Below are 14,838 nucleotides of genomic sequence, written 5' to 3'. Positions count from 1 at the left end.
CCTCTGGCTCCAGGTAAATTAGCCGATGACAAGTTGACTGTGGGAATTCTGTTCCTCACTCCGACTTAAGGCAGCAATCAGTATGTTCCAGTGACTCTGCCTAGTATTACAGTAAAACAGTTTCTCATGATTGGTTTTTGTTCATTTATGCTTTTTTATTGCTAATCTCTGTTTACGGGTTTTCTTCACAAACTCTGACCAGAAAATCTCGTTATCTTGCATGCATTCGGATCTATTTCAACCTATGCATGCAAGACGTGGCAGTTCCTGATGCTCCCTGCAGACTATGTGCACTGGCAGAGTATTGGTGAAGCAGGTCAAACCAGACTAATGAAGACAGATGAAGAGTGATGGGAGAACATGTGCACAGGAAGGTGCAGCAGCACAGCAAACCGGGCTCAACTCTCATTTATTTTAGTGGAGAAACTCACAGCATGGTCCTAAAATAGAGGTCAAGGCTCAAATACAGAAAATGTGACTGACCCCTTTCTTCAGCAGAGGGAAATAGGATAAAAGTACTCAAAAGGAGCCTCGGTCAAAGGAGCAAATCAATAGCACTAGGAAAATGGGGATGTACACAGAAAATTTATAACCGACTGTGCAAACAGCATTTTGTCATGTATTGTTTTACAAGACTTGTTTGTGTCTTTATTTGGAAACTAATGATTAAAATAGCTGTTTTGACTCTCCTTACACTGGCGGTCATAAAACAGAAAACATTTTGGATCTTACTTGTGTTCTCCACATGTGAACTCTTTGCTACCTCCCCTCTTTCTTTCGTTTTAGGAAGACCTATTTCCACACGCCGGGGCTCCAGATTTCCTTCTGCTTTGATCTCCAGCCTGTCGTTTTACACAGAGTAAAGGCATAGTTGTGAATTATGACAAAAATATGTCTATTGTTTCTTTGTTCTAAATCTCCATAACTGTCACCGCAATGATATGGGATCAAAGCTGAAGCGTCGTGTTCACTGTTATTTAAATCTGGTGTCTTAATCTGAAGAGTAAAGTAACATTTAGGGTTTAAATACTGTTAAAAACACCAGAGAAGCACTAAGCCGGATGGCTGCTGTCAGGAGAAAAACAATGACTGTAACTCAACAGCTGTCAGGTTTGCTAATGATGTCCTGGTGCGCTGTCAATCTAGCAGATGAACGGACAATAGTATGCCAAGGAGAAAATACTTGAAACAGCTAATTGCTTCTAAGAGCTCACTCAAGCATTCTATAACTACTCTGTGTTCACAGATGTCTTTTCCAGCTGCTGTTTCATTATGGACCTTAAAGACATTACAGACTAAATGCATTTTTTTTATGAGCCTTCGCTGCTGAACATCAAGTATTTATGATCATAGGTGCATTACTGCAGCCACCGCTGACAGAAAAAAAGGAAACATCTAAGGATAGCATCTGTATTCCATCTAAGCATAGCAACTGTATTTGTGCATCTTCATTATTTAGCCTAATTTCCCCCCGTCATTCTGTTAATCTTTGCCAACTTGTTGATTGTCAGTTTGGAGGCACATTTCTGGAGACGAGCCCGAGAGTATTTGCAGCCGGACCTCTGTCAGTAGCGCCAAGCAACACAGCCACAAATTGGAATGTGGTACAGTTCTGGGAAAGTAGCCAAGATTTAAATTAGACAATAACCTCTGCTCTCTCTATATTGCCTCTCTTTTCCAGCTGCAGGCCCAGCTATTTGTTTAATACAGTCAGCCCTGTAGTATATAATAGACTGATATATGAGTCACCGCTCAGCAGTTTGTGCTTTTCAGATTTATAGAGATTGAACAACGGGCCAGTTTGTGCTTACTTTGGTGCTCTGTGAGGAATAACAGGAAAGAGAAAGTTGCACAGCAGCTTGGAAAGTAAGGAAGGCCCGGAAGTCTGGTACAGGATTCAATCATCTGGGTTACAAGGGAAAGAGAGTTAAGCAGACTTCTAGCTGGCTGCACACATAGCTGCAAATTTATTTTACAATTGTCGGTAATATTTCAAATCCTTCCTTATGTTGGTTTTAAAATGAAATTTAGACCTAGTTGCTTATTAAAAACTTCAAATGCGGATCGATTGGGCTAATCCTGGGCCATTAAGATTTTTTGATTTTGTTCCTTTTGGACTATAACCCAGTAAAGAGGGAAACAATTTAGCAGAGTCCTTTGATCGAAATATCAGTTATAAATCCAAGAGAAGATGATAGATGGGAACACATTCGGAATTACTTTTTCCAATCACGCATCACAGAAAATGTTCCAAACCTTCATCCGACTATCACTAAATTGAAAAAGTGCACCAAAATACATGCAGTTTGTAGACCAAAAAGGGTGGAAGTTTTTATTTTAAATACATAGGAAAAAAATCTGATCAATGTACTTGTTGATCACCAATCAAAAGGAAACAAAGAAAAAAAATGTCAAATTCCAATATCTGGCTGATTGATTTGTCCATCTGTACTCTCTATCATACAAGAGATAAAAAGATCAATTTCTGGTGGTTTTGTCTGCTCTAAAACTTACAACATAACATTTTATTCACAAAATCACATATAAGTCTTCCACTGACTTCACAAGATAAGAAATAGATGGCTGCTCTGAGTTCATCACTAAAAGCTCTTGACAGTGCACATTCCCAAAGCCATTTATAATGAGTGCATTATCCAGTAGTGGCACACAGGGAATAGGAAAATGCATCAGGGCTGGCGGAGTAGTGCAAGAGAGGACTTCAGCTTTCAGTTGAGCTTTATGTGGATCTAAGTCCCAGAGCTCATAAGAACCTGACAGATCAAGAGAAATAGCATCATGGCCACTAAAAACAAACCTGCTCGTCTTCTTTTGTCCGATATCTGGGCATACAACTTTTACATATTCGGTCTCCTAACTGCACACCAGCTTCTTACATTTGAATAGAAATACAGGAAAGGATGCTTCATTTAAAGTCTACACCTTTACCATCTAGGGCTGGTGAGAGTAAACAGCCCTGAGAGATGGCTTAACAGTTAAAGGAAGACAACATCGGCAAGCCGAGCCTTCTAGATGCCGCTTCCTCAAGAGCTGTGTGTCCATGAAATAGCAGCCTTTGTGAGGAAGCTACACCATGTTTCTGAAGCCCTCTCCATCACCAGAGCCCCTTTGTGGCTGTGGGCCAATGGCTTTGCACCCTGCTAGATCAAAGATGGAACCCCATTTAGCTCGTGCTTTCTTTTAGGATTTGCTCTTAAGAGTGCAGAGCAATTTTAACTGCGAGGGGAAAAAAGCCGGATGTTGGATACCGACCTGCATAGTAGTGAGACTGCAGGGCCCATTCTACTAGTCCATTATGAAAAATACTGAGAGCATCTTTGTTAGAGCTGCATTTGAAAGGCTTAAGCTTTACAGAGAAAAAAAAGCAAGAATTCTGGTAAAGATGAGTGTTTTTGGTATTTTGAATTGCAAGAATATATACTTTTTTATGGCGTTATCTGGATAAAACCTGTGTCAGATAAAATACAATATCTAAAGAATCAAAATAACTGCAACTAAAATCCTCTATTAGAAAGTGAGCTGCTAATTCATGGAACAAATCAGAGCAACCGGGTCAATAGTGAACTCTTCTCTTGTGCCATGATAATATGCAACATTTTTCCGTGGTAACCAGTTCTGACAACCTCAGCTCTTTTTGTTCATTATTCCTCTACACACACAAGCTTTTTTCAGAATTCTGTTTTGACTCTGGGAACAGACATTTGCAAACTATTCGCAGAGCGTAAACCATACTAGGTGTGATATTTAAACACAAACACATGCATTAAAATGCAACAGTGCAGGAAAAGATTTATGTGTAAAAACCACCAAAAGAAAAATCTGTAGACATGCAAGGATAAGAATTTAACAGAGAATAATAATATACATTATTTCAACATCCAGGCAAAATGATTAGAGAATCCAATATGTTCTTACATAGAACAAGAAAAAATATATATTCCTAAAAATATAATCAGCTTTTTCCCTTTGAGAAGGAATCACAAAAGTTAAAAATATACATGGTGAAGATTAAGGGTCATAATATGGATCTCTTAATTAACTTCTTTGGATAATAGAAGAAAAAACAAAAATGAATTAGTGATAGTTTAAATAGAGCAGAGATCATAGGCTCTAATCTGGGGCCCGGAGGAACTTTGATTGATACTCACAGAAAAGAGACGGACCCGATTTGATGAGTACTGTGTGTCATTTGAAAACCATATGTTGATGATTTTGTTTATCAACTGTGTTGAAAAGGAAAAGAACATAACCTGTCACTAACGTTTTTAATGAGATATATACACTCTTTTAAAAACTTTAATCGACCAACATGTTCGAAATGATTTGCTTACAGTTATTGTAGCCTTTAGATTCGTAGGAATGTGAGGACTATGTGCTTTGCAATGGGACATTGTGTCCATGCCTGTCCCCTTCAGTAGTTGTCTCGATGACTAAATGCTTGAAAAAAACAAGTACCATTTGTTTGAGCTTGAATTTAAGCGGCTTAGCACACAATAGGCCATTACCGGATTAACATCAGCATGTGTTGTCATCGAGTGATTCATAATTTACTAATATTAGCAGCTCTGTGCCTAAATGTTCACTTACAGAACAAGTAGGAAGGCTTTACTCTGTTGATTCTGAAAGCATAATGAATCTCAAGAACTGCTATTAGATTTCAGTGTAAATGCCCTCGAGTCAGTGTTTCTCAGTGAACAAAAATGTCCTTTAAGAAACTACAAGATATGACTTTGTGCTAACAGTTTACTCTCCTGTGATTGGCAGTCTTTCTGCCTAAACCAATGTGGGAGGCCATGCAGGAAAACTTATTCACAAGCAAATCTTACTCAGAAATCCTTAAAGTGACACACAGATTTCAGCAGTGCCTTTCACTCTGGTTTGTTTACTGCTGCTTGTTATCACTCTTTTACACCGTGTCTTTGTTGGATATATTTTTAGCCGCACGGAACGTGCTGAACGCTCAAACTATAGTTTGCCTTTCTACAGTCTTTCAGCAGTGCCATAATGACTGGAGAGCCTGAAAAAACATAATGTATATTTGCTGAGCTGTGAAATAGCTTGTAAGTTTTTTTTTTTCTTTATTTTGATAGTTAGGCTTGTAATTTTGGTTGGCTATACAAACTTAGGTTCATGCATCGTGACCGAAATATAACGCCTCTGTTCCATGTAGAGCAGTTTGAAGCCCTACTTTTGGGTTTTGTGCAGGGTAGTTCCATGATATGTCATATTTGAGGGAAATCAGTGATGGCATGTTGCAGCTCTTACTGGAATCACATTGGACATTTTCAGATAAACAACTTAATAGAAACTGCATAGTTCTGAAGGCAGCTTTTGTTTTTGAGGTTTGCTAACCAGGAAGCATTAAGGGAAGATGTCTTCCGGTTTCCCCAGGATAGGTTTGTTCTAGGAAAGCAAGCTGCCATGACACTATTTGAGGTCACAGTGGTCTGTGTGGTGTGCACAGCTTGAACAACTCTGTCATCAGTTTAATTCAGATCTCACGTAAGACTTTCTGCACTGCTGAAGTAGTACTGACATTTAGAGGCAAAGAAAAAGCGAGATGCTTACAGTGAACTTCCCCTCAGTGGCACCTTGTGTTGTTGACGACCAGCAATCCTAATGGCAGAAGACAGTACTGGGCTGGGGGGAGTAATGATTTTAGCTTTAAACTGAATTACCAATCGATCGGCCTGCAGATTAGAACTCAGCTTGCTGTAGACACGTGGAGTCGCTTTACAAACTGACCGCTACACACATTTGAGGGAATATATCTATATCCCAGTTTGGGCGCTGCATGCGCAAGGGCCTGCAGAGCGCAAAAACGCCTTGTGATTGTCATAGAGGTGTCTGTGCTGCATTAGGTTGTAAATATTAGTTGAGAATTAAACTTTTCCAGTGGCTAGAACAATGGCTTTGTGATGGACTCAAGTGACTAACTGAAAACTAACAGCAGGCCAAGCTTTGACGGAAATTGCATAAAATAACACAAAGCAAACGGTCGCGGGTTTCCCTGGATAGAGGGCCCGGTTTTAACTGTGGTGTTTTCACAGTCTTTTACTGAGGCCACTGGAGAACGTATTAGCACAAGTGTCATGTTCCAGGGAACACATGCTAGGCTGTGATTACTGGGCTCAAGCTGAACTGTAAAATCACTTGTCAGCAGTTGATTTGTTTCTGGAAAAAGCCTGGCCTCTTGATTGAATTAGTTTGGTGGTTTTCAGTGGGGAGCAAGAATGTGTCCAACTGTGTTACTCACTGACAGACAGCACTGATATTGTGACGTGTTGGTCATACTGTAAAACCAAGGGGAGTTTTGTTAAAGCTTATTTAAGAATTGGTATTGGAAGGAGGCATTTAGAGTATTTTTTGTCAGCTTGTGTTAAATAAAGTGGACCTTTTTGCTCCTGCAGTGTAAAAAACCCCGTCACATTTAGCCATATAGATGGGAGTTTGTATGCATGGAATGAGCTATAAGAGGCTCTTCAGGCATGGATTGTGCTGCTCTTTGTTGTCCAGTTCATGTTTACTGATAGGATCTGTGTGGTTACTCCATCATATTGAGGGTGAGATGGGGTCGTGTTGGTGCAATATTGCGTTCGCCCTGAGGTTGAAATAATTTTGTTTGCTGTAATAGCTGTAAAACACCTTATTTCCCACTGGACGTGCTTTCATACAAATATTTCTGTGCAGGGATTGAAAAAAAACAAAAAAAAAAACAGAGCATCAAAACCACTCCAGCTGTAGTCAGAAACAAAAAAACCTAATAAATCTGCAACTTTAGATTGCACCTGCTCTGTCTGATAATGACTGATGGTTTTGCAGTGATTCAGCAGTTGTGCATGATATTTTGAGTAGGAAAAGAAAATAATTTTCTGTGGATTTGAAGAAAAACCTAGAAATGTATATTCATGTCTTTCACTGCGCGGCTGCTTGGTTTATTCACTCTGTGTGTGCGTGTGTGTGTGTGTGTGTGTGTGTGTGCGTGTGTGTGCATGTGTGCGTGTGTGTGATCATGCAGACACTGGAGTCTTTTCACATCAGGATCAGCGTCCATGTAAGCTCTTAATTCTCTCGTCTTAAACAGTTATAGAAGAAATGTGCTGCTGGTGCAGAAAGAGAAATAAAAACACTGACTGCCTGGCATTTGCTCTGCCATGTAGCCATGTCTGTCTCTCGGCTCGGCTCATTTTACAGAGAGCCTTTAGCTGCGAATCCACTCTGTTAATAAAACCCTTAAAGCGCCACTTTTCTATGGCTTCACTGGGATTCTCCTCTGCCAGAACAAGCAAATCAAAGCAAGAATGTGACATTTTGTTTTGTTTTTGGAGCAGTTTTTTTTTCTGTCAGTGCAAATCCTTGGATTTGTTCAAAATGTCCATTTGCAAAGCTTCTTCCAAGTTGGCATACATGCCGTTGTTTGGCCCCTTGCATGGCAGCCGGCACTCTCATCTAGCTCGTCACATCATTTTAATTACAGAGCCTTCATTGTCTGCGCTGACCCATTTTAGCGTCAGCTGCACAGACCCTCCAATCACACTTAATTTCTTCTGGCATTTGACTCAATCGGCATTGCTGCAAACATGAGCTCCGAGTGCCCCTCTCTCCGCCCCCCAAACCTCACCAGAAAGGAACTGAGAATAACAACAACAATCTCAGCTGCCTGCTCTCATTGCAGCGGCCGGACCTACATGGAGTGAGCTCTTTAAGATTGATAGCAGTGGCAGGGGACATTTCCTAGGATGTTACTCACCGTTCTCCAAGGAGATTGGGAGCTGCTCTTAAACAATCTTTGAAACACAGTAAAATATGACTCACACAGACAGAGCCCGGGGAGATTCACATCGCTAATTGGCACTTGGACTTAACTTGATTGTGTTTTCTCTAATGAAGCTAATGAGATTTGGATCAATGTCCATGCTTGCAATGTGTAAATTAGCCAGATCTCTTAATATGATGTTTGTTGTTAATGACTCATCACTTTTTGATTTAGGCACATGGATATCTTTAAGGTTGTCATCTGCAGAACTCAGTGGTGTGTAGCATGATGAGTAATTTAGCCGATAATCTGTGGCAGTTAATGTGATCATCAAATGTGACGGTAAAGCTCCAGCGTAAAAAAAAAAAAAAAAAAAAAAGTTTTACAGCAAATAATGAAGACAATACTGAGAACACATCAATGATTTTCTCAGTAGTTGTATTTTGAAATAAGGGTATTGACATGTAATTCACACCATATTTCTGTAACAACCTGAATGATCAACACAAATGAAGACATAATTTGTCACATATTCAATACAATGAAAACATTTCACTAAGTGAATTTAATATTGTCCCTGTACCGACATTTTCAGTATGGAGATTATTCTTCAGATCTTGAAGATTCTGGGACATTTTCAAAATATTGTGATCTTCATTTCTTTCCAAAGATTTAATGACTGAACCATTCCAGCAGCTTTATTTTCTTCCTCTGCCACCCACAAAGAGTTTCCGGAGGAGTTTGCGATTATTGTTTTGGTGGAAATGCACCATGTTTAACCCTCATCAAGAATGCCTTGCTATATTTTTCCCTTAAACAATTGCTCAGTTGAAATTGCTCTTTTCCAGATTTTGTACAGTGTCATTCCTCCTCTAAATATATATGCAGTAACATCTGAAGGATTTTGTTCTCGGCTGACCAGACTGCATTCTCCAAGTATGTCATCTACTGGTCCAGATGTTCTTCAGTAAACTTTATATGAGGTTCTGCATTTTTTTCAGCAGTGGTGTCCTGTGAGTTGAGTTTGGGATTCAGGCGTATTGAAACCATAGCTCTAATGTAAAATCAGCGATTACAATTTCCCCAAATGCTGCATTTATAAGTGCCCGTCCCAAGTATAAGAGCTTGTCGCTCCAACGCCGGAATAAGACCCCTGACGTCTCCTCATGGCTGGTAGTTTATGATGAAATGATGGTCTTTCCCCTTCTGAGTTATGTATTCAACAGAGTGCAGTGTAACAGGTTTACTTTTGTTTTGACTTCCTGTTACTGGCATCGGTTGTGAATGGTTTGCAGCTTCATCAAAAAATATTTACAGAGAAAAATGTTGACATGTTCAATATTTACTTCACCGGCTGCATGTGAAGCCGACAAAAGGAAGACTACAGTTAGCTAATCCCTGCTTCATTGTGAGGACTGTCTTCATTTTATCTGCAAGGTGTTTAACATGAGACATTGTCAGCTCCCTTTTCGAAACTGTACTCACAGCACCAGATGAAGCAGGGCCTGCCCTGAATGTAGCCTTATCTTGTTCTAAATCAGAACAATTTTCCAAGTGCGTGCTTGAAGAGAGAGGGATATCTCTGGGACTTTAATTTATTATCTAAAAGACGACGAGGAACAGAGAAGCACTTCCAAGATAAGGCCACGGTAAGGTTAATTACCAGCCAAGTGGCTGACGTAACCCAGCCATGTCATGTCTCCAAGTTACACACAGCTGGGCAGTGAAGGAGTTTTAGCGGTTGACAGATGTTTCTCATTGCAGCCATGCACTTTTTCTGTCTGAACATTTTTGATAGAAACTATGTAAACCCTGGTTTTTAAGTCAGATGTAGTTCAGTGGGGCAGCTTCGGGCTAACGTGGCACCAGAGGCCCCGGTGGGTTCGAATCACCTGCTCCAATAAACAGAGCTCATGGCGCCTCTACTCGTTGTTGCGTAGCACAGTTAACACTTCTGCAGACTTCCCACTCTCTCTCCAGGGCATAGACTAATTAATGGATACCATTCGCAGCTGATTAGCAGTGCTTCTTTCTGTAATTACATTCTCATACTAGCCACTCATAAGAAAGGGCGTATAGAATAAAACCCACAATGCTCATTAAAATGTTCTCTCATTTAGATCTTAGTTTGTTACCATTGTTGTTTGGTGAATATTCTGATGAGTGTTTTGAACTTGTCGCCATCCACTGTTTTTAAGTGAGTTTGTAATAAATTCACAGAACTTTTATTAAAATGCCGTCCTCAGTCGGATCTCATCAAGATGTAGCCTCGCCATAATTCTGAGGAGAGCAGACTGTTTGCTCTCCTCACTCTTACAGAGGTGCATTGTGCTCCTGGGCCCAGCTGCTAGCCCATAATTCTTCATTCTATGTCCCATTGTTTCTACCTGTCAGCGCAGTCGTGTCTCAGAAGAAACAAAGTGGCTACCATTTTGCCAGCAGGCTATGTGTGGGCTGGGAGAGGCGGGGACATGTTGTGGAAACATGTTATTTCTTTCTAAACTGCAGGGTTTTAATAGCTTATCAGTTGCCTTAAATACTACCCAATCTTTACAGAGTGGGACGCACAAACTCTCTATTGTTTCCCACACATTTATGTGAGCCATGTAGGCACCGGAGTTAAAATTTTTACTGCAGAAATTCTGCAAGAGAATGATACAAGTTAAATAAAAAGGTAAACCCAGCTGTCACTGACCAACAGTGTACCCCTCCCACAATAAACACACCCTCCACCTCTTTATTTCCCTCTAGTATCTCTCCTCCCATAGGTTATTTGAAGTTAATAACCTGCCACTGTATCCTGATACTTGGCTTTGTGATGCAAACATATCCTTAATTGCCATCCCATAAGAGCTGAATAGCCAGAGCAGATTCTCATTACGCTGGCTTGAATTGGCCAGGCCTCTCTCATCCTCCTCACCGTGCAACAATAACAGCAAAGTGGCAGGATGCGACTGTGCAGGTGGAGGAAAGGGTTAATGCAAACGTTCAAAGCGTGACAGTTTGTGTGAGTGACAGACGACTGTTGAGAGAATGGGGCTGCCCACTCAACCCACTGGAAGCCACTGACTGATTGTGCTTTCTTTTTCTTCTTATTTATAGTTCCAGAATAACAACAACTACATGAACATGGCCGAAGCGAATGGCGCCCTTCTCGCTGCTGGGGATGTGAGTACGCTTTACTTTCCTTTTGTCCAAATGTCCTTTGAAATAAGTCTGTGCAAAGACAATTAAATGTGTATTTTGATTTCACAGAAAACAACACAATCAACCAAAAATGTATATTATTCATATTAGTTGGACTTATTCTGCCTTTTCTACATAAATGGGGGGATTTTCTTTATGCAACTTTCATAAATTACATAATTTTAATTTTCAGTCAGACACTTTATGGCCAATTTATTGTAATTGATTTTATACCTGCCAATGTAGATTTCAGCTGGTTCTAATTTCGTTTTAAGAAAAAACTAATTTCTACCCTGTCGATACATTTAAATTTGACCTGTTTTAAAGGTAAACATTTTTAGCAAAATAACGCAGTGAAAACAACGCAAAGTTACAGAGATGTCACTCTACATCAGCAAACCATCTGCAACTAAGTTGGCATTTATTCTATAACTGTTTAAGTAAAATCCTCCACTTAGTGCAAGAAGTTTTTATAAATGAAGCTAATCTAAGAATAAGAGCAAATCTCATTTACACCTCACCACACAGACTGTACCTCACTAACTTGCTTTTTTTTCATTTGCAGCCCTGAAAGTGTAAAGTGTAAACAAGACGTACACAAAAATAAAATTCTTTGTTCAGCTTAATATTGAATAGAAAAAAGAATCCTGATATATGTTGGACTATTAAACCATTAACTATTTTTTTACCATATGGTGTCTGTAATCTATCAATAACTGTATTAGAACACATTGTGTGTATGAGAGAGAAAGAGAACAATCACAGTTAAGAAAAAATTCAAAATAGAGGCAAAATTACTACAAAATTAAAATTAAGTGGTTTTTAGCATTGCACATTTAGTGATTAGCATGATCTTTTGACTATTCCTTGTAGTACCAAAAATGTGAATTTCAAAATCATGGCAATATTTCGTAATTCAGTGTATCACATAATTTACAGAACTGACTTACAAAATATTTTCTGAGCCAAATGATCAAACTCATAATAAAAAGAGGATGCAAGCTAATGCTACCTTATTAAAATTCTCACCGAAAAGATTGTCAGTAGAAGTGAGATGTAAATTTACTAGAGACCTTTGCAGCACTGAATAACAATCTGCTTGAAATAAAAAATATATGTTGTTACACTTGTTTTTACTTAAGTGTAGTATGAACATCAGCGCAGCTTTCTGAGAAGATATTAGTCTTTGGTGAGGACGCAATCACTCAAACGCATTTGAACCTACAAAACATTAGATGCTGTGTTGCACTGAAAAAAAAAATCTTCTCTGTTTTCATGATCAGATTGGATTTGCAGTTGAATTTTTAAAAATAATACATTTGGCCCCTTTTCAGTGGTATAAGAAATTTGAAAAAAGAAAAAAAAAGGATTTCTAGGTGCAATAAATATAAAAATTCCAGCAAATTTGAATAAAGTAACCGATTACTATTCTTTTTATGATTGATTAGCTCTGCTATTAACATATTTGACCCACATGTAGCAATTTGATTTCCAAATGTGACCACCAGTTGGCCCCTACGTCTTTGTAAAATGATAGAAGCATACTGCTGCATGTTCTTAAATGCATACAGGAGTTTACGGCAATGAAAAGATGAGCCAGTCTCATCCTACATTTTGGTGTGAGGAGGTAACTGTTTTGTGATCTCGCTATAAATGCACCCCGTATCCCCAGCTTTCTGAGATAATGCTGCATCTTCCAAACACCTGTTTCTTTTCCTCTTTGTTGAGCTATAATAAAGGAGCAAAAAGACATTCCCCAGTCATATCACCATCTGAGTAGCTCTATGTGTTGGCACTTAGAAAAAGTGAAATGTCAGCAACAGGATTTTGCTTTAGAGTTGCAGGAATAATACCGTTAACATTCTTCTAGTGATTCTATGGAAGCCTACTGCTGCCTCTGTGAGCTGTAGTCGAACTAACAGTGAGCTAAATTTACCCATTTTATTCCCCCTCCGCCCACTCCGGTGCCCTGTCATTAGAGACAAGAGTACCAAAAATACCCGTCGTCCTCTGTGGCTCAAACGGTTCAATCTCATTCAGAGATTGATCGGGCTTCAAAAACCACAGCAAAGCAGCATCGCACCGCTCCAAAATACAGAGATAGATGTCATTGTTAACCTCATTGTTTTCATTCATGTCAACGGGGCAGCAGAAATGCAACTGCGACACACAAGACCAAGCAGCTACACACACACACACACACACACACACACACGGCGCAGAGCAGGCGACCTTGTGTTCATAAAATGGCCTTCTCACAAAGCCACAGAGCGTTATAGAAGAAGTCTAATTTTCCCCCACGTTTACGCTGACTGGGCATATCCCCTGCATCCACGGGCCGCGTAGGTCCGATGCAGCGGGGAGCACATCGACACAGTCTGCTTGGAGAGCATTCAGCCCCCAGCTGTGAGGGCCCACTGCGGCGGTGAGGGGAAGAGGGGCTTTCAGGGGATCCTTGATGCAAACAGTCCAACTCATTTGCATTTAATCAAAAGGAACAACTGTTTCCAGTGTTAGGGCACAGATGGTATTGTGCATTTAAAGGAAAGAAAGAGGGAGACAAAGTCATAAACATAGATCGTTATTCCTGACATTGAAGTTTTCTACTGTGTGCTGCAGTGTGAGCTTTTGCCTTGTATCTGACTGGATGTGCACTGGAAATGACGGATCCTTTATTACTGCTCTATGATAAATAGAAATACTTTTACTGGATCAAATGGTATAATGAGATGTATATTTATGTCTTTATTGAAAAGGCCCTTAATTAAAAAAAACAAAACAAAAAAAAAAACATATTGTGTTCATAATTGACATAACGCTATCTTTGGCAAAAATCTTCAGACTCCAAATTACATATTCCATCCAACTATGGTTCAACTCTTCATGAACACAATTTGGAAAGTTTTAGCCTTTAGTATTCAGCTGATATTCGAAGTTTACACGCACTGTAAAAAATAATTAAAATCCTAAACTTCTCTTGGGTGAGTTAGAATTTGCTAAATGCCAGAAAACATAGCAAGAACTTTTTAAAAAAATATTTTTTGTGACTTACTTCGAATTCAAACTTTATTGCACATTTGCTCAGAATCAGAGATAATTGTATATTAAATTGAATGTGTTGGGTCAAATGTTTTGAGTATAATAGTTGTGTAAACAGATGAAGCATCTTAAAATTGTTCTCAAGTTTGAACCAGACTCGTGCAGCCCCATAGTTGGTTTCTAAATCCCTGCCATTATCATCTGCGCTTTCCCTCATTGTTTAAAGAGATTTCAATCATTCTTCATGTAAACTCTTGAGTTTGAAGGCATTAATGAATAAATCTCTGACACATTATTTCTCTCATTAAAATGGCATTTAGCAAATGGAATTTGTTTTGGTAATTCTTAATGACATAAAATGAGAAGTTCAATTTTATTTAGCGAAAGAAAACGGTGAGAAAACAGCGTGTATGTGTCTTTGTATTTGGTGTATGTAAACTTGTGGTTTCAACTGTAAAAACTGATAGAGACACACCCCAAAAGACTCACAGCTACTGTATAATTGCAGTGGAAGGTAGTTCTGCAAAGTATTGACTCAGAGGGGCTGAATACAAATGCTGCACACTCAGTTAAATAAAAACCTGTTTATTCTCATCTGCTGTTTGCACAGTGTGTATAGTAAATCTCATGCTGTATATATTGCTCTGACAAGAAGCTTCTACTTCAGAACAGCAGCCCTTTATTTGCTGTGTTTGGATGGCCAGTGTATCATTTACCTTATGCACTTAGAGGATGAGATAAGATGACCTTGGTGTGCCTGGTAAAGCTCACATCCTAGCAGGGAAAGGTTGACTGCCTCCCTCAGGGAAAAGGGATACTGTACACTGCGATTGTGTTCC

At 39.4% G+C, this 14,838-nt stretch overlaps 1 protein-coding gene across 1 annotated transcript in view; it reads left to right on the top strand.

The window, feature by feature from the left end:
• tox3 (TOX high mobility group box family member 3) overlaps positions 1-14,838 on the top strand; it is a 49,958-nt gene that overhangs the window by 16,127 nt on the left and 18,993 nt on the right. The window contains exon 2 of the mRNA XM_007552173.2: positions 10,877-10,942. Within this exon, the coding sequence (XP_007552235.1) occupies positions 10,877-10,942 (66 nt within the window). The remainder of the gene's footprint in view (positions 1-10,876; positions 10,943-14,838) is intronic.

This window comes from Poecilia formosa, unplaced genomic scaffold (assembly GCF_000485575.1).
Source record: "Poecilia formosa unplaced genomic scaffold, Poecilia_formosa-5.1.2 Scaffold46, whole genome shotgun sequence".
NCBI classification, from domain to species: Eukaryota; Metazoa; Chordata; class Actinopteri; order Cyprinodontiformes; family Poeciliidae; genus Poecilia; species Poecilia formosa.
This window is presented reverse-complemented; position numbering and strand designations above follow the sequence as displayed.